The sequence below is a fragment of the Euprymna scolopes genome, chromosome 28, assembly GCF_053919585.1.
Source record: "Euprymna scolopes isolate OS-2025 chromosome 28, ASM5391958v1, whole genome shotgun sequence".
In the NCBI taxonomy this organism is placed as follows: Eukaryota; Metazoa; Mollusca; class Cephalopoda; order Sepiida; family Sepiolidae; genus Euprymna; species Euprymna scolopes.
In genome coordinates this window covers 49549819-49572166 of record NC_136509.1, presented here as the reverse complement: position 1 = coordinate 49572166, position 22348 = coordinate 49549819, and the positions used below count along the sequence as shown (strand labels likewise).

Below are 22348 nucleotides of genomic sequence, written 5' to 3'. Positions count from 1 at the left end.
ATAAAGAGATAACAAGAAAAAAAGTTGATTATTGCAAAGACAGAAGATGCCTATTAACCTTAGTTTTGAAAAGATTAATGTTGTAATGTTGTAGGTAGAAGGAAAACAGAGAGCAGGAAGAGAGTTCTTAGAAAGAAGGTGCTGGAATAGGAAGTTGTGTTACAATGCGGTATTAAAACAGTAAATTGATGGAGATCTCGAGACCAACGAGTTAAACGAGCTGAAACAAAGAAAGTAGGGAATAGATCAGACAATTCTGAGGAACAACACATGCCATAATAGTATTTGTAGAAAAGACTGAGACTAGCAACATTATGTCTGTGAAAGAGAGGTTGCAGTGAAGTAGAAAGTGTGGGGCCAATCAGATTACAATTTATCAAGAACCTTCAAATGGGACACAGATCCATTAACCCAACCAAACAGTACTCCATATATGGTCTGATAGTAGATTTGTAGAGATAGAGAATAACCTCGGGTGTGAGAAAGTACTTGGATCGATAGAGAAAACCAATTTTATAAGAAACAGGAAGAGCAATGGATTTAATACATGAACTCCAAGAAATATTTGATGAGAAAGAAAGGTCAAGGAGATTTAGAGTAGATTTCTCATTCAGAACTTATCAAGACAGGATAAGGTCTTTCTAGCAGCTCCTGCTCAAATGTGGCAACAATACTCTATCCTTGGATGTACCAGGCTCTTATATAGGTAGAGATTTGCATCAGCAGTGAGATATCTACTGAATCGACAAAAGGATCCCACCATTTTCCCAGCGACTTTGGCAACAGATTTGATGTACGTGTTCCATTTCAGATCAGGAGTAAAGGTCAAGCCCAGAAGCATGTTTATATATATATATATATATATATATATATATATATATATATATATATATATATATATATATCTATATATATCTATATCTATCTAAAAAATATATCTATAGATATTTATCATCAGTACTAGCAATAAAACAATTAAGTTAAAAAATATTCATCATCAGTACTAGCAATAAAAAATTAAATTAAAAAAAATATGTATCATCAGTGCTAGCAATAAAAAATTAAATTAAAATAATATTTATCATCAGTATTAGCAATAAAAAATTAAATTAAAAAACATATTTATCATCAGTACTAGCAATAAAAAATTAAATTAAACTAATATTTATCATCAGTATTAGCAATAAAAAATTAAATAAAAAAAATATTTATCATCAGTATTAGCAATAAAAAATTAAAATAAAAAAATATTTATCATCAGTACTAGCAATAAAAAATTAAATTAAAATAATGTTTATCATCAGTATTAGCAATAAAAAATTAAATTAAAAACAATATTTATCATCAGTACTAGCAATAAAAAATTAAATTAAAAAAATATGTATCATCAGTGCTAGCAATAAAAAATTAAATTAAAATAATATTTATCATCAGTACTAGCAAAAAAAAATTAAGTTAAAAAATATTTATCATCAGTATTAGCAATAAAAAATTAAATAAAAAAAATATTTATCATCAGTACTAGCAATAAAATATTAAATTAAAATAATATTTATCATCAGTACAAGCAATAAAAAATTAAGTTAAAAAAATATTTATCATCAGTACTAGCAATAAAAAATTAAATTAAAATAATATTAATCATCAGCACTAACAATAAAAAATTTAATTTAAAAATAATATTTATCATCAGTACTAGCAATAAAAAATTAAGTTAAAAAATATTTATCATCAGTATTAGCAATAAAAAATTAAATAAAAAAAATATTTATCATCAGTATTAGCAATAAAAAATTAAAATAAAAAAATATTTATCATCAGTACTAGCAATAAAAAATTAAATTAAAATAATGTTTATCATCAGTACTAGCAAAAAAAAATTAAATTAAAAACAATATTTATCATCAGTACTAGCAATAAAAAATTAAATTAAAAAAATATGTATCATCAGTACAAGCAATAAAAAATTAAATTAAAAACAATATTTATCATCAGTATTAGCAATAAAAAATTAAATTAAAAACAATATTTATCATCAGTACTAGCAATAAAAAATTAAATTAAAAACAATATTTATCATCAGTACTAGCAATAAAAAATTAAAATAAAAAAATATTTATCATCAGTACTAGCAATAAAAAATTAAATTAAAATAATATTTATCATCAGTACTAGCAAAAAAAATTAAGTTAAAAAATATTTATCATCAGTATTAGCAATAAAAAATTAAATAAAAAAATATTTATCATCAGTATAAGCAATAAAGAATTAAAATAAAAAAATATTTATCATCAGTACTAGCAATAAAAAATTAAGTTAAAAAATATTTATCATCAGTACTAGCAATAAAAAATTAAATTAAAAAAATATTTATCATCAGTATTAGCAATAAAAAATTAAATTAAAATAATATTTATCATCAGTACTAGCAATAAATAATTAAATTAAAAAAATATTTATCATCAGTACTAGCAATAAATAATTAAATTAAAAAAATATTTATCATCAGTACTAGCAATAAAAAATTAAATTAAAAAAATATTTATCATCAGTACTAGCAATAAAAAATTAAATTAAAAAAATATTTATCATCAGTACTAGCAATAAAAAATTAAATTAAAAAAATATTTATCATCAGTACTAGCAATAAAAAATTAAATTAAAATAATATTTATCATCAGTACTAGCAATAAATAATTAAATTAAAAAAATATGTATCATCAGTACTAGCAATAAATAATTAAATTAAAAAAAAATATGTATCATCAGTACTAGCAATAAAAAATTAAATTAAAAAAATATTTATCATCAGTACTAGCAATAAAAAATTAAATTAAAAAAATATTTATCATCAGTACTAGCAATAAAAAATTAAATTAAAAAAATATTTATCATCAGTACTAGCAATAAAAAATTAAATTAAAAAAATATTTATCATCAGTACTAGCAATAAAAAATTAAATTAAAATAATATTTATCATCAGTACTAGCAATAAATAATTAAATTAAAAAAATATGTATCATCAGTACTAGCAATAAATAATTAAATTAAAAAAATATTTATCATCAGTACTAGCAATAAATAATTAAATTAAAAAAAAATATTTATCATCAGTACTAGCAATAAAAAATTAAATTAAAAAAAATATTTATCATCAGTACTTGCAATAAATAATTAAATTAAAAAAATATTTACCATCAGTACTAGCAATAAATAATAAAATTAAAATAATATTTACTATAAGTATTAGCAATAAAAAATTAAGTTAAAATAATTTAATTTAAAAATAATATTTATCATCAGTACTAGCAATAAAAAATAAAGTTAAAAAATATTTATCATCAGTACTAGCAATAAATAATTAAATTAAAAAAATATTTACCATCAGTACTAGCAATAGATAATTGAATTAAAAAAGATATTTATCATCAGTACTAGCAATAAAAAATTAAGTTAAAAAATATTTATCATCAGTACTAGCAATTAAAAATTAAATTTAAAAATATTTATCATCAGTATTAGCAATTAAAAATTAAATTAAAAAACATTTATCATCAGTATTAGCAATAAAAAATTAAATTAAAATAATATTTATCATCAGTATTAGCAATAAGAAATTAAATTAAAATAATATTTATCATCAGTACTAGCAATAAAATATTAAATTAAAATAATATTTATCATCAGTATTAGCAATAAAAAATTAAGTTAAAAAAATATTTATCATCAGTACTAGCAATAAAAAATTAAATTAAAATAATATTAATCATCAGCACTAACAATAAAAAATTTAATTTAAAAATAATATTTATCATCAGTACTAGCAATAAAAAATTAAGTTAAAAAATATTTATCATCAGTATTAGCAATAAAAAATTAAATAAAAAAAATATTTATCATCAGTATTAGCAATAAAAAATTAAAATAAAAAAATATTTATCATCAGTACTAGCAATAAAAAATTAAATTAAAATAATGTTTATCATCAGTATTAGCAATAAAAAATTAAATTAAAAACAATATTTATCATCAGTACTAGCAATAAAAAATTAAATTAAAAAAATATGTATCATCAGTGCTAGCAATAAAAAATTAAATTAAAATAATATTTATCATCAGTACTAGCAAAAAAAAATTAAGTTAAAAAATATTTATCATCAGTATTAGCAATAAAAAATTAAATAAAAAAAATATTTATCATCAGTATAAGCAATAAAGAATTAAAATAAAAAAATATTTATCATCAGTACTAGCAATAAAAAATTAAATTAAAAAAAAATATTTATCATCAGTATTAGCAATAAAAAATTAAATTAAAAAAATATTTACCATCAGTACTAGCAATAAATAATTAAATTAAAAAAATATTTACTATAAGTATTAGCAATAAAAAATTAAGTTAAAAAATATTTATCATCAGTACTAGCAATAAAAAATTAAATTAAAAAAAAATATTTATCATCAGTACTAGCAATAAAAAATTAAATTAAAAAAAAATATTTATCATCAGTACTTGCAATAAATAATTAAATTAAAAAAATATTTACCATCAGTACTAGCAATAAATAATAAAATTAAAATAATATTTACTATAAGTATTAGCAATAAAAAATTAAGTTAAAATAATTTAATTTAAAAATAATATTTATCATCAGTACTAGCAATAAAAAATAAAGTTAAAAAATATTTATCATCAGTACTAGCAATAAATAATTAAATTAAAAAAATATTTACCATCAGTACTAGCAATAGATAATTGAATTAAAAAAGATATTTATCATCAGTACTAGCAATTAAAAATTAAATTAAAAAATATTTATCATCAGTACTAGCAATAGATAATTGAATTAAAAATAATATTTATCATCAGTACTAGCAATAGATAATTGAATTAAAAATAATATTTATCATCAGTACTAGCAATAGATAATTGAATTAAAAATAATATTTATCATCAGTACTAGCAATAGATAATTGAATTAAAAAAATATTTACCATCAGTACTAGCAATAGATAATTGAATTAAAAATAATATTTATCATCAGTACTAGCAATAAAAAATTAAGTTAAAAAATATTTATCATCAGTACTAGCAATTAAAAATTAAATTAAAAAATATTTATCATCAGTATTAGCAATTAAAAATTAAATTAAAAAACATTTATCATCAGTATTAGCAATAAAAAATTAAGTTAAAAAAATATTTATCATCAGTACTAGCAATAAAAAATTAAATTAAAATAATGTTTATCATCAGTACTAGCAATAAGAAATTAAATTAAAATAATATTTATCATCAGTACTAGCAATTAAAAATTAAGTTAAAAAAATATTTATCATCAGTATTACCAATAAAAAATTAAATTAAAAAAATATTTATATCAGTACTAGCAATTAAAAATTAAATTAAAATAATATTTATCATCAGTACTAGCAATAAAAAATTAAATTAAAATAATATTAATCATCAGCACTAACAATAAAAAATTTAATTTAAAAATAATATTTATCATCAATACTAGCAATAAAAAATTAAGTTAAAAAATATTTATCATCAGTATTAGCAATAAAAAATTAAATAAAAAAAATATTTATCATCAGTATTAGCAATAAAAAATTAAAATAAAAAAATATTTATCATCAGTACTAGCAATAAAAAATTAAATTAAAATAATGTTTATCATCAGTATTAGCAATAAAAAATTAAATTAAAAACAATATTTATCATCAGTACTAGCAATAAAAAATTAAATTAAAAAAATATGTATCATCAGTGCTAGCAATAAAAAATTAAATTAAAATAATATTTATCATCAGTACTAGCAAAAAAAAATTAAGTTAAAAAATATTTATCATCAGTATTAGCAATAAAAAATTAAATAAAAAAAATATTTATCATCAGTATAAGCAATAAAGAATTAAAATAAAAAAATATTTATCATCAGTACTAGCAATAAAAAATTAAATTAAAAAAAAATATTTATCATCAGTATTAGCAATAAAAAATTAAATTAAAAAAATATTTACCATCAGTACTAGCAATAAAAAATTAAATTAAAAAAATATTTACTATAAGTATTAGCAATAAAAAATTAAGTTAAAAAATATTTATCATCAGTACTAGCAATAAAAAATTAAATTAAAAAAATATTTATCATCAGTACTAGCAATAAATAATTAAATTAAAAAAAAATATTTATCATCAGTACTAGCAATAAAAAATTAAATTAAAAAAAAATATTTATCATCAGTACTTGCAATAAATAATTAAATTAAAAAAATATTTACCATCAGTACTAGCAATAAATAATAAAATTAAAATAATATTTACTATAAGTATTAGCAATAAAAAATTAAGTTAAAATAATTTAATTTAAAAATAATATTTATCATCAGTACTAGCAATAAAAAATAAAGTTAAAAAATATTTATCATCAGTACTAGCAATAAATAATTAAATTAAAAAAATATTTACCATCAGTACTAGCAATAGATAATTGAATTAAAAAAGATATTTATCATCAGTACTAGCAATTAAAAATTAAATTAAAAAATATTTATCATCAGTACTAGCAATAGATAATTGAATTAAAAATAATATTTATCATCAGTACTAGCAATAGATAATTGAATTAAAAATAATATTTATCATCAGTACTAGCAATAGATAATTGAATTAAAAATAATATTTATCATCAGTACTAGCAATAGATAATTGAATTAAAAAAATATTTACCATCAGTACTAGCAATAGATAATTGAATTAAAAATAATATTTATCATCAGTACTAGCAATAAAAAATTAAGTTAAAAAATATTTATCATCAGTACTAGCAATTAAAAATTAAATTAAAAAATATTTATCATCAGTATTAGCAATTAAAAATTAAATTAAAAAACATTTATCATCAGTATTAGCAATAAAAAATTAAGTTAAAAAAATATTTATCATCAGTACTAGCAATAAAATATTAAATTAAAATAATATTTATCATCAGTATTAGCAATTAAAAATTAAGTTAAAAAAATATTTATCATCAGTATTACCAATAAAAAATTAAATTAAAAAAATATTTATATCAGTACTAGCAATTAAAAATTAAATTAAAATAATATTTATCATCAGTATTAGCAATAAAAAATTAAATTAAAAACATATTTACCATCAGTATTAGCAATAAAAAATTAAGTTAAAAAAATATTTATCATCAGTACTAGCAATAAAATATTAAATTAAAATAATATTTATCATCAGTAATAGCAATAAAAAATTAAATAAAAAAAAATATTTATCATCAGTATTAGCAATACAAAATTAAATTAAAAAAATATTTATCATCAGTACTAACAATAAAAAATTAAATTAAAAAAAATATTCATCATCAGAAATAGAAATAAAAAATTAAATTAAAAAATACATCTATCATCAGTATTAGCAATAAAAAATTTAATTTAAAAATATATTTATCGTCATTATTTGCAATAAAATATTAAATTTAAAAAAATATTTATCATCAGTACTAGCAATAAAAAATTTAATTAAAAAAATATATATCATCATCACTAGCAATTAAAAATTAAATCAAAAAAATATTTATCATGAATACTAGCAATAAAAACTTTAATTAAAAAATACATTTATCATCAGTATTAGCAATAAAAAATTAAATTAAAAAAAAATTTATCATCAGTATTTGAAATTAAAAATTTTATTAAAAAAAATATTTATCATCAGTACTAGCAATAAATAATTAAATTAAAAACATATTTATTATCAGTATTAGCAATAAAAAATTTAATTAAAAAAAAATATTTATCATCAGTACTAGCAATAAATAATTAAATTAAAAAAAATATTTATCATCAGTACTAGCAATAAATAATTAAATTTAAAAAAATATTTATCATCAGTACTAGTAATAAATAATTAAATTAAAAAAATATTTATCATCAGTACTAGCAATAAATAATTAAATTAAAAAAAATATTTATCATCAGTACTAGCAATAAATAATTAAATTAAAAAAAATATTTATCATCAGTACTAGCAATAAATAATTAAATTAAAAAAAATATTTATCATCTGTACTAGTAATAAATAATTAAATTAAAAAAAATATTTATCATCAGTACTAGTAATAAATAATTAAATTAAAAAAAATATTTATCATCAGTACTAGTAATAAATAATTAAATTTAGAAATATTTATCATCAGTACTAGCAATAAAAAATTAAATTAAAAAATACATTTATCATCAGTACTAGCAATAAAAAATTAAATTAAAAATACATTTATCATCAGTATTAGTAATAAAAAATTTTATTTAAAAAAATATTTATCATCAGTAATAGAAATAAAAAATTAAATTAAAAAATACATTTATCATCAGTATTAGCAATAAAAAATTGAATTTAAAAAATATTTATCATCAGTAATAGAAATAAAAAAATTAAATTTATAAATACATTCATCATCAGTATTAGCAATAAAAAACTAAATTAAAAAATATTTATCATCAGTACTAGCAATAAAAAATTAAATTAAAAAAATATGTATCATCAGTGCTAGCAATAAAAAATTAAATTAAAATAATGTTTATCATCAGTATTAGCAATAAAAAATTAAATTAAAAACAATATTGATCATCAGTACTAGCAATAAGAAATTAAATTAAAAAAATATGTATCATCAGTGCTAGCTATAAAAAATTAAATTAAAATAATATTTATCATCAGTACTAGCAATAAAAAATTAAATTAAAAATATTTATCATCAGTACTAGCAAAAAAAATTAAATAAAAAAAATATTTATCATCAGTATTAGCAATAAAAAATTAATTTAAAATAATATTTATCATCAGTAATAGCAATAAAATTTAAATTAAAAAAAATATTTATCATCAGTATTAGCAATAAAAATAAAATTAAAAAAATATTTATCATCAGTACTAGTAATAAAAAATTAAATTACAAAAATAGTTATCATCAGTACTAGTAATAATAAATTAAATTAAAATAATATTTATCATCAGTACTAGCAATAAAAAATTAAATTAAAAATATTTATCATCAGTACTAGCAATAAAAAATTAAAATAAAAAAATATTTATTTTCAGTACTAGTAATAAAAAATTAAATTAAAAAAATATTTATCATCAGTATTAGCAATAAAAAATTAAATTAAAAAATATTTATCATCAATATAAGCAATAAAAAATTAAAATAAAAAACATATTTATCATCAGTACTAGCAATAAAAAAATTAAATTAAACAAATATTTATCATCAGTACTAGCAATAAAAAATTAAAATAAAATAATATTTATCATCAGTAATAGCAATAAAAAATTAAATTAAAAAAAATATTTATCATCAGTATTAGCAATAAAAATTAAATTAAAAAAATATTTATCATCAGTACTAGTAATAAAAATTAAATTAAAAAAATATTTATCATCAGTACTAGTAATAAAAAATTAAATTAAAATAATATTTATCATACGTACTAGCAATAAAAAATTAAATTAAAAATATTTATCATCAGTACTAGCAATTAAAAATTAAATTAAAAAAATATTTATCATCAGTTACTAGTACTGATGATAAATATTTTTTTAATTAGTAATAAAAAATTAAATTAAAAAAATATTTATCATCAGTACTAGCAATAAAAAATTAAATTAAAAAATATTTATCATCAGTACTAACAATAAAAAATTAAAGTAAAAAGATATTTATCATCAGTACTAGCAATAAAAATTTAAATTAAAAACATATTTATAATCAGTATTAGCAATAAAAAATTAAATTAAAAAAATATATTTATCATCAGTAATAGCAACAAAAAATTAAATTAAAAAAATATTTATCATCAGTACTAGCAATAAAAAATTAAATTAAAAAATATTTATCATCAGTATTAGCAATAAAAAATTAAATTAAAAAAATATTTATCATCAGTACTAGCAATAAAAAATTAAATTAAAAAATATTTATCATCAGTACTAGCAATAAAAAATTAAATTAAAAAAATATTTATCATCAGTACTAACAATAAAAAATTAAATTAAAAAAATATATTTATCATCAGTACTAGCAACAAAAAATTAAATTAAAAAATACATTTATCATCAGTTTTAGCAATAAAAAATGTAATTTAAAAAAAATATTTATTATCAGTATTTGAAATTAAAAATTTTATTTAAAAAAAATATTTATCATCAGTACTAGCAATAAATAATTAAATTAAAAAAATATTAATAATCAGTACTTGCAATAAAAAATTTAATCAAAAAAAAATATTAATAATCAGTACTAGCAATAAAAAATTAAATTAAAAAACATATTTATCATCAGTACTAGCAATAAAAAATTAAATAAAAAAAAATATTTATAATCAGTACTAGCAATAAATAATTAAATAAAAAAAATATTAATAATCAGTACTTGCAATAAAAAATTTAATCAAAAAAAAATATTTATCATCAGTACTAGCAATAAAAAATTAAATAAAAAAAAAAATTTATCATCAGTATTAGCAATAAAAAATTTAATTAAAAAAAAATATTTATCATCAGTACTAACAATAAAAAATTAAATTAAAAATACATTTATCATCAGTACTAGCAATAAAAAATTTAATTAAAAAAACATATTTATCATCAGTACTAGCAATAAAAAATTAAATAAAAAAAAAAATTTATCATCAGTACTAGCAATAAATAATTAAATAAAAAAAAATATTTATCATCAGTACTAGCAATAAAAAATTTAATTAAAAAAAAATATTTATCATCAGTATTAGCAATAAAAAATTTAATTAAAAAAATATATTTATCATCAGTACTAACAATAAAAAATTAAATTAAAAAATACATTTATCATCAGTACTAGCAATAAAAAATTAAATTAAAAAATACATTTATCATCAGTACTAGCAATAAAAAATTAAATTAAAAAATACATTTATCATCAGTATTAGCAATAAAAAATTTTATTTAAAAAAATATTTATCATCAGTACTAGCAATAAAAAATTAAATTAAAAAATACATTTATCATCAGTATTAGCAATAAAAAATTAAATTAAAAAATACATTTATCATCAGTATTAGCAATAAAAAATTAAATTAAAAAATACATTTATCATCAGTATTAGCAATAAAAAATTTTATTTAAAAAAATATTTATCATCAGTACTAGCAATAAAAAATTAAATTAAAAAATACATTTATCATCAGTATTAGCAATAAAAAATCGAATTAAAAAATATTTATCATCAGTAATAGAAATAAAAAAATTAAATTTATAAATACATTCATCATCAGTATTAGCAATAAAAAAATTAATTTAAAAAAATATTTATCATCACTACTAGCAATAAAAAATTTAATTAAAAATTATATTTATCATCACTACTAGCAATACAAAATTAAATTTAAAAAATATTTATCATCATTTCTAGCTATAAAAAATTTATTTAAAAAAAATATTTATCATCAGTACTAGCAATAAAAAATTAAATTAAAAAAATACATTTATCATCACTATTAGCAATGAAAAACTTAATTAAAAAAAATATTTATCATCACTATTAGCAATGAAAAATTAAATTTAAAAAAATATTTATCATCAGTATTTGCAATAAAAAATTAAATGAAACAAAATATATATCATCAGTACTAGCAATAAAAAATTAAATTAAATATTTGTCATCAGTACTAGCAATAAAAAATTAAATTAAATATTTATCATCAGTACTAGCAATAAAAAATTAAGTTAAAAAAATAATAATTAAAAGAAACATTTTTTGAAAATGTTAAATTAAGCACAAATTTTTCCAAAACCGATTCTAATACACACATAACTTCTGATGTTTCCAATTCCAAATAATCATCCAAACATTAGTAAATACTGTGATATGATCTGAATAAAATTAAAGTAATAATTTGTCAAGGAATGAAATTAACAATTATGTTTTGCTAAAATTTAAAAAAAATATCAAAAACTATAAAAAAGGTAAAGATAGAATCTTTCACTTTAGGATATTCATTTGTAGATCACATTGAAAACTCCACAAATGCTATCAATAAGATACAGGGGTGAGTTTGTTTTGTTGCAAGCTTCCAGCAGTCGTCAGGGTCCTTATTATGCTTGATATCATGTGCTTTTTTTTCGACATTACTCAGCAAATAAGATATTAGTAAAGTTTTTTTTTTTTTTTTTACACAGTGATCACCACTTATCAAGGCCCGGAAGCCACTCGGGGATAAGGGTTATTGCAAGTACATTACGTTAGTGTGGAGTTTTGATGAAGTGTTTACTTAAGGGGGCGGTTCATTAGGAATTTGTTAACGTTGGACTTGAAGGCATCCAAGTTGTAGTCTGGTGGGAAGCAGGCAGACGGAACAGAGTTCCACAGGCGTGCAGTTCTAAGAAAGAAGCTTTGTTCATGGAATCCGCGTTTTGATTTAGGCACAGATATAGAGTGGGGAAAATTATTGACAGTAGTTTCAGCCAGACGGGTGTTTCTCGTGAAAGATTGACGAGGGGGGATGAGGGATTGGAGCCCAGACGAGCACCTGCCATGGAAATAACAATAAAACAAAGACAGGCTCACAACGTCTCTTCTGTGGGAGAGAGGTTGCAGGGAAGAGAAAAGGGCATCCCCCACTAAACCACGAAGTCTATTTTGTACTCTGTCAAGGCAGGATAGGCTGTTTTTAGCAGCTCCTACCCAGATGTGGCAGCAGTACTCCATCCTTGAACGTACTTGGCTTTTATACAGATAGAGAATTGCATCAGTAGTGAGATATCTTCTGGAGCGGTAGAAGGATCCCACCATTTTCCCAGCGTCCCTGGCAACAGATTTGATGTATGTGTTCCATTTCAGATCAGGAGTAAAGGTCAGACCAAGAAGCTTGTCAAAACATGGAGCCTCTTCAAGATGAAAGCCATCCATTTCAATTGATGCCAGATGGAGATCAGAGCATTGATGATGTAAAGATAGAAGCTTGATTTTAGATGCATTAAAAGTGAGCAGCCACCTCTTCCCCCATTGTACCACGCGCTCAAGATCAGAGGAGAGAGAATCAGAGAGAACTTTGTCATTTACAGCCTTTGATGTGTTGCCATAGATGGTCGTTTCATCAGCATAGATATCAACAAATGATTTAAGTATGTGTTTTGGGAGATCATTGATGTAGATCAGGAAGAGAGTTGGACCCAGGATGGACCCCTGGGAGACTCCAGCATTAATACTGTGGGCCTCTGATTTCTGCCCATCAACCACTACTCTTATGAACCTATCAGAGAGAAATGATTTAATGATTGAGAAAACATTTCCAGTAATACCGTAGCTGGAAATCTTGTGAAGTAGGCCCTTATGCCATACCTTATCGAAGGCCTTCGATATGTCAAGAGCAATTGCCCTGGAAAGGAAACCTTTGTCAAGAGATTCACTAATCCTATGTGATATAACCGTTAGCACATCTGCTGTAGATCTTGCAGAACGGAAACCATATTGCATGTCACTAAGAAGGTTGTTTCTGTTGAGGTGGTTGACTACTTCTTTATTTAATATGGATTCCAACAACTTACTCATGACACAAAGGTGACTTATTGGTCTGTACTGAGAGGGAGATGATTTTTCACCTGAATTCTTAAATACAGGGCATACTGATGAGGTTTTCCAGGGTGTTGGAAAGCACTTCTCCTTAAGGCAATGCTTAAACAGTTTTGTAAGTATGGGGGCAAATTCTGGTTGGAGCTTTTTCAGCACTATAACTGGAATGCTGTCAGGGCCAGTTGCTTTACTGGAATCAAGGTTCTTGATTAGCTTGGCGACCTCACGCACAGATATTTGTATGTTGCATTGTTATAAGAGGAAATACAGGGAGTTGATGGTCATTGTCGCATAGGGTAGAATTAGCTGCAAAGTTCTTGGCAAATAGTCTGGCCTTGTCTAATGCTGACGAGATGATAGTTGGGATAGAACGCACGCTTCTGTTCAAGATCCTGTTTGCTATTTGCCAGAACTGGTGGGAACCAAGCCGCTACTCAGCTACTTTGGATCTAACAGACTGAGCATATAGCTCTCTTGCATGTTTTATTACTCTTTTACAGTGGTTGCTGGCAGTCCTGAAAGCAGCTTTAGTCTCAGTACATCTATTACGTTGGTAGCTATGGAAAAAGTGATTTCTGTGCACGATGGCAGCAGCACATTCAGGGGAGAACCATGACTGGCTGTTAGGTTTTTGTTGGAATTTTTGAATGGTATGAATCGGTCTATGCCTACAATTAACCATTCGGTCAGGTCTGATACTATAGAGGACACATCCTTTTTAAACATGGAATGCAAAAGTAGGTCAGATATGAATCTACGGAAGCTATCCCAGTCAGCCATAGAGTATCGATATACAGTACAGTGGAGAGGTACGTCTGAAGACTTATTACATTTTATTTTTATCTTAATTGATACAACGGAGTGGTCAGAGGATCCCAGAGGAGATAGAACGGAACATGAACACAGCTCAGGGGAAATTGTGAGGAAAACGGGTGGGTTCGTGAACAATCTGAGTGAGGTCATAGGCAATGGCAAAATCACAGTGTACACAGTGTGCTGATGTAGGAAAGTGAAACCTGGTCAGCGAGTGTTGAGGACATGTGTTGCATGTAGAGAAATAATATGAGAATGATACAATGGATGTATAATGTGAATCTTAAAGATAGGCTTAGATCTGATGATCTCAGAGGAAGATGAAATCTGGATAGTACATGGAGATGTGTGCAGAAGAGTAGACTTCGGTGGTATGGTCACATTGAAAAAATGAATGAGAGTTTATTATTATTTAGCAGATGGAGAACAGTTGAGGTAACAAGTTCACTTCACAGGAGGAGACAAAAGAAAACTTGAAAGGAAGTGAGGAAAATGGATTTGAGAGCAAGATAGGTAAATAATAACTTGACCAAAGCCATTCAACATATGCCAGCATGTAAAATAGACATAAAACTGATGATGATAACTGAGTAGGCAGTTGATGAAATTGGACGGTGAATAGGAGTGGCATAGTCTGCATTGTTCCATCTCAACTGGTCTCTGTGCTCTCGACAGGAAATATGCTTGACATGAAGGGACGTATCTATCAGGCGATGGTAAGAATCATCCTTCTCTATGGATGTGAGACATGGCCTTTGAGAATGGCGAATTTGCACAAATGGAAATTCCTTGACAATAATTGTGTTCACAACATTCTGCTCTGTTGTCGTGGAGATCATGTTCCGGTTTCTGCTCTCCACTGAAGACTAAACCTTTTCCCCTTACCAACTATCTTTTTCAACTGCGCTTCCAGTGGTTTGACCAAAAAGAGAGCTCAATCGCAAAATCCTCTCTCCCCCTCTCTGCCTAGATGGCATAAACGTGTCATTGGGCAGCTGAACACCTGGGTGGCAACTATTAAGGATGACCTGGTGTTACTATTGGGCCCACAAGTAGTTGGTCTCTGGTGTTGGAATCAGGAATGGCTTGTTATTTCCTGCAACCTGGCCACGAATCATTGAAATTGGACTGCGATGATTCGTGATGTAGCTGGTGCTCAGGAGGAAGCTGGCTCAATCTGACCAGGATGGTAGCCACTACAAGTAAGATGATGATGATGATGATGATGATGATGATGATGGTGATGATAGTACATTAAAAGATGTAGAGCTACAGAATAAAGTAAAATACAGCCACAAAAAATTGAAGTAAAATGAATCATTAAATGTCGCCAATGATACAGGAAACGATATTGTAATTAGAAAAATAGAAAAAATGGAATTGCATTTACTGTCATACGAATAGTGTGAAAGAACTCAGAAACTGCCCGATTTGTGATCAGAATGATTTCTGATGCAACAGATAAAAAAACACTTTGCAAATCAGATTAGCATGTGCTCCACTGTGTGCTTCAATGATATCATCAAGATAACAAAATGTGGTTGAAAGATATAAAGACTTAATTTACATAGGTAGTGGCTGTGTTGGGAAAGACGAATTGTGAAAGACAGTGAGTCAAGTGTTTGGCAACAGGGAAAACACATTAAATGAAAAAAAGTGCTGCGAATTATGGTGTTAGTGAAAAGGAGTGCTGCTAATTTTTATTTAGATTCCACAAAACTTCTCAACAGCATCAGTAGCTTCGTTATCTGAATATACTTTCTCTCCATCTGTATCTGTTAAAGTTAAATCTGGTTTCCTTAGGAGAATTTCTAATGTCTATCTATTATTTATTTCTTATTTGCAGTTTTATCATATCTTTCTCAATGGCGTTGTTCCATTCACAGTTTTTAGAACTCAACTTCAAATCTAATAGTTCTCAAAGTTTCTATGAACAGAGCTTCTTTACAAGAACTTTGCACCATTGGAAGACGTTACTGCAGGAATGTTTCTCTATAAATTACAACATGGTCGTTTTCAGATCCAATGTGACAAATATTTGCCGAGTCATTCTGTCAATGATTCAATCATAGTACTGTTCCATCGTCCAATTACTGACCTTTTGGTAAGTGGTAAACCTTTATTTATTTAGTTTTACAAAAGAAAAAACAAAAACTAAAATTCTCATTTTCAGTTTGTTATCTTCACGTAGAATCTACTTTGTCTACAATTCATGTTTTCATAGATTCACAACCATTTTGAATATTCTTACATCATTATTATCAACTGTTCTTCTTCCACATTTTGAACATGTATTGTATAAAGATGACTAGAAAATATAGTTAGAATATGTGTTATGTATTAAACATACAATCAAAACATATCAATCATTAAAACGAAAGACTATGAACAATAATATGGTTAACACATGCATTTAAAGTTGACAACCATGAAAGACAAGCAAAGTACATCATACAAAACTATAATGTAAATGAAAATTAACAGCACTCTCAGAACATTCACATTATTATCACAACTTCGACTCATTTTCCTATACAATTTGTCCTACTTATCGCAGCCACTCCTCTCATATACAAATAAATGTCTTTATATTTTTAAACTTACATTTCTAGCACTTCATTCACAACCAGACACAACTAACTCTCACTATACGGCCAGACTAAACTAACCCTCAATACACAGCCAGACTAAACTAACACTATATATATCGCCAGACTAAACGATCTCTCACTATACTGCCAGATTAAACTAGCCCTCACTACATGGCCAGACTAAACAAGCTCTTACTACACGAGCAGACTAAACTAGCTTTTACTACACGAGCAGACTAAACTAGCTCTTACTACACAAGCAGATTAAACTAGCTCTTACTACATGAGCAAACTAAACTAGCTCTTACTACACGAGCAGACTAAACTAGCTCTTACTACACAAGCAGACTAAACTAGCTCTTACTACACGAGCAGACTAAAGTAACTCTTACTACATGAGCAGACTAAACTAGCTCTTACTACACGAGCAGATTAAACTAGCTCTCACTACATGGCCAGACTAAACAAGCTCTTACTACACGAGCAGACTAAACTAGCTCTTACTACACGAGCAGACTAAACTAGCTCTTACTACACGAGCAGACTAAACTAGCTCTTACTACACGAGCAGACTAAACTAGCTCTTACTACACAAGCAGATTAAACTAGTTCTTACTACATGAGCAGACTAAACTAGCCCTCACTACATGGCCAGACTAAACTAGCTCTTACTACACGAGCAGATTAAACTAGCCCTCACTACATGGCCAGACTAAACTAGCTCTTACTACACGAGCAAACTAAACTAGCTCTTACTACATGAGCAAACTAAACTAGCTCTTACTACATGAGCAAACTAAACTAGCTCTTACTACATGAGCAGACTAAACTAGCTCTTACTACACAGTCAGACACAACTAGCCATCACTAAATGACAACACTAAACTTGCTCTTCAAATATATTAACAAGAGACAACCTAGATTTTTCACTTTGTATGAGCCCTACCGACAGCGGTGAATTTTTAATAATTTCTAGTACATTTCAGGCATAATCAAGAACTAAGCTACACCAGAATCCGTTCACTACAATATTTTTTGTAAAAAGGAGTTTTTATATTTGTGGCTCCTTTTTACCGAAGAAATAAATAAACCCATTCCGTTTCTTACAACATTCATATTCATCATTATCTTTCCTTCTCCTTCAAATTCCGGAAATTGAAGAAAACGTTTGCTTCCTTTTTCCAATCTGAAAATGTTAAATATGAACAAATTAAATCTTTGTTTTTACTAAAACGTGAAATGATACTTTCTTCTTACTAGGTACAGGCAAAATGGACGGATAAAGATGGGGCAGACATAGTTTTGAAAGCCGATTTATCATAATTTTTTTTGTAGGTTTCCAACTACTTTTTGATTGTATTTGAATTTTTTTTGATTGTATTTAATTTCACAAAGAAAAAAATATTTGTACATGTGAAAAAAAAAGTTATGAAAAATGATTTCATGAACCAATTCAGCTAAATTTTGAAAGTTAAATAAATTCAGTGTAAAAATCCTTTAAAAGATAAATATTAGTTTTCTGGATCTATTTCAAAGATAATTAGTAATCTCCTAAAATATTGAATTAAAAAAAAAAAAACACTTTGTTTGTCCAAAAAATAGCTTAATTAACCCCCAAATTCGAGGGATTCTGCCCTTCACAAAATCCCAACAAAGGGAAGTTTTGTTGTTGGAATTTTTTTTGTACCAATAATAGTGCACCCCCACCGCGTTTACATTTATTATTTTTTATCTTGTTCTTGTATTTGATTTTTTGTATTTTGTATCTTTTTTTGATTCTTAGTTTTGTACAGTTTGGGTTTGTACGAAACTCCCTTTAATTTGGAGAAAAGGGAATTGCTAGCTCCGTGATGACGTCACGAGCCCAGCGCGTATTTCGCCCTCTTTTGAAATTTCACCGACGTGGAGATTGGACGTTCATTTCATTGCCCAGCGCTGAAAATGGAATTTTGACGAGCCTCTTTCAAAGAAGAAAACCCGGCAAGACATACTTCTGAAAACTATCTACGTGACTACGTTTTGCATGTATTTTAGAAGGAGTGAAATTATTTTAAAGAAAGACTTTATTTTATGTGACAAGGAATTTTGGAACCTCCTACAAAGAAGAAAACACGGCAAAGAAAACCCCGGACAAGCGACGCGGCCATACTTCTGAAATCCATCTGCGTGTCCATGGTTTGCATGCAAACATGGAGGGAGAGAAAATTCTAAAAGGACTTGAAACGAGAAAAAAAAAGAAAAAAGCATGTGCCTGACTGGCTTCCAATTTGTGAGTTCGCTCCTAAAATTTATTTCATATGCGAGTGTGATTAGGAGATACTATTTTGAATCTTATTATTGTATGTGTTAATGGATACAACATCTTCATTATAAGAACCAGTGTTATTTTTTTTTCATTACATGTTACTTTGGCGTTTTATAAGTTTAATACCTGCAAAGGGAAAAATTTGCAACTAAATTTAGCGTGAATAAAATCTCTTCTTCGTTTTGAAGCAAGACCTTTATATTTTATTCTTTACCCACCCCCTTTATTCCATGCTGTCATTTTTTTTTCAGGTTAGTTACTTTAGCGTAGAATTAATCTGGAAGCAAGATAAAATTCCTACATTGTAAACACAGTTATATGGAAGCCCTAAATTTGAGACAGTCAAAAGGCTGCTTGAAAATGACGTCATGTAATTAAAAGGAGGAAGGGAGTGCTGGGTTTCTTTCCCCCCCCCCAGATGTGCATCCGTACATTCCTACCCTGAAAGTTTATATCATTTTTACCATTTTTTAATTTAATTATTTTCCTATGTTCCTGTTTTACAATTAAATTTTTTTATTGTTATTTTTCAAGATTATGTAAAAATTATGTTACACCAAAAGTTTCACATTCATGCAAGCAAGGAAAATATTAGAATCTTACATATAAAAATTATGTATAAAAAGTATGCGAAACCTGTAATTTAAAAAACAAAGTGGAAATATTTTTTGCAATTATAATTTTTTTGTGCGAAAATATTAAATAAACAATGTTTAATTTAATGATAATATCGGTAGTTCGAGAAATTGAGTTATATCGAATTCATTAATACAGACTTTAGGGTCTTTTTCGTAATTTTCCTGTAAAAATTAAATTTTTTGGTATTTTTTTAGTTTACCGACCCCTCGACATTCACCTTGTCGACTTTTATAGTTTTCAGGTACACTGAGAACGAAAATCGCATTTATTTTTTTGTGCAAACACGCAGTTATCCATATTTGAAGATATTTAGTATCCAACGTAATCACTATTGTTTTTGCTGGCAGCCATCTTGGGATCAAGTAAAGATTAGATACCCCGTAGCAGACGACAAAGATAGGCGAACAATTCAAAGGACACAGGTTGTTCGACCTTGACATTGCCGTTGGTTGTTTGTAAACTTGTAAACAGGTCAAACAGTAGACATATTTGAGTGTTCACGAGCAAGATTTTTTAAAAATATATTTACAAAACTTTTAAATATTTAAAAAACTTAATTAAAAAAAAAACTTTTTTCTATTTACACAAAACTTTTTTTGTAAGTAACAAAACGAACATAAATGTAACAAATATAATCAAATAAATGGGTGTCTTTCTGAGTGCGTTTTTTAAATATATTTACAGAACTTTAATAAAACTAATAATAATAATTATAATTATAATAAAAATAAAAAAATAAAAAGAATGAACTATATTAATTGCAAAACATTAGAAACTTAAAAATTCGGACGCTAAATTTACTTGCACTTAATTTGTCTTTATGGAGAAGTAAGCAAATAGCAAGTTTTTTTGTTTTTTTTTAAATAAAAATAAAAATTATAAAAAGATTTGTATCTTGTAATACTACACTTCATCTTTATAAAAATAAAAGTTATAAAAGATATGTGAATAAAATTTTTTTTTTAAATCTCGATTGTTTATACTTATACATACAAATTGCCTCAGTCTGGAAGGATTTCTCCTCTACTGACCACCTACATACATCGCACTTAAAATAAATATTTAATTGTATTATGTGGGAACATGATGAGAATTGGCAGCGAACCGGATGTTAACGCATCCACCATGAGAGACAAAATGAAAAATCATCTTTTGCACATGGCTCCACGCATCGCTTCCGCTTGGGGAGAAAAAAATAAGATAACCACAAAATAATTATTGACTAATGGCAGAGCTCCGCGCCTAAAATAAACACCTCAAATATCACAGTCACTGGGAGCCAGTTTGCCACTATAAAACGAGGGATTTGAGGGAACCAAAAAGTGGGAAGAAGAGATTCACCCTGCTGCGTCAGTGAACGCATGGACAGACTCTCCCACCCGACCTAAAGAGATGAAGAGAAGAGAACTCGCCCCGCTGCGTCAGTGAACGTATGGACGGATTCTGTCACCAAACCTGAAGAGACATAATGGAGAAGTAAAAAAAATAAGGCACCAGTGAACTGAAGCCTATTACGCTCTCATGTTATGGGCCAAACGCCTTCAATTCTAAACACTGCCTAATTCATACAAACCAAAGAGGAGGAAAAAGAAGATGAAGATGACGGGTTGCTAGCTGCTGATGGAAAAAGTCACTCGCTTTTCAGTTACAAGCCAGGACACCATCTCCATCGCCCAAAAAATAAGTTACATTTTACGAACATTCATTCCTTGTCAATTCATACATACCTACAAACAGTTTACGAACGTTCATTCCTTGTCAATTCATACATACCTACAAACATTTTACGAACATTTATTCCTTGTTAAGTCCTACATACCTGCAAACATTTTACGAACATTTCACCGTAATACAAATTGTCAAATATCTCCATCGGACAATCCATTCTTCGTTAAATCACATTCCATCCCACGAACACTTTGCCTCTTCTAATACAAGTTGTTAGTAGTAAATAAAATCGGTTCTCAACCTTCAATATTCGTCTGTTTTTAATTATATGGAGTCAAAATCTACATACTTCCAACGTTGTTCATTTCATGTATTCTTTGTTGTGACCTCTATGGCATCCTACCCACCTCTAATCCTTTTTCATAAAGACCGAGGCCATAATTAAAAAAGCACAAAGAAAGATAAACACACACACACACACACACACACACACACACACACACACACACACACAGTACATAAAAATTAATCTCGGTCGCAAAAATCCGAACAAGTAAGTTATTTTATATTTGTTTCTCCCATTAAAAAGTAGTTTGGTTATAATAATTTTATTTAATTCTTTTTTAAATTATGTATTTTTTAATTGACATCATCCGAAATTATCAGTTATAACCTCGGTTTATATATTTGGTATTATTTTACGACC

At 25.3% G+C, this 22348-nt stretch overlaps 1 protein-coding gene across 1 annotated transcript in view; it reads right to left on the bottom strand.

Moving 5' to 3' along the window:
- LOC145249601 (DNA topoisomerase 3-beta-1-like) overlaps nt 1-21922 on the bottom strand; it is an 83221-nt gene extending 61299 nt beyond the window's left edge. Inside the window, exon 1 of the mRNA XM_080111310.1 lies at nt 21794-21922. Coding sequence (XP_079967436.1) covers nt 21794-21859 — 66 coding nt within the window. The 5' untranslated portion in view covers nt 21860-21922. The remainder of the gene's footprint in view (nt 1-21793) is intronic.
- Nucleotides 21923-22348: the final 426 nt, after the last annotated feature.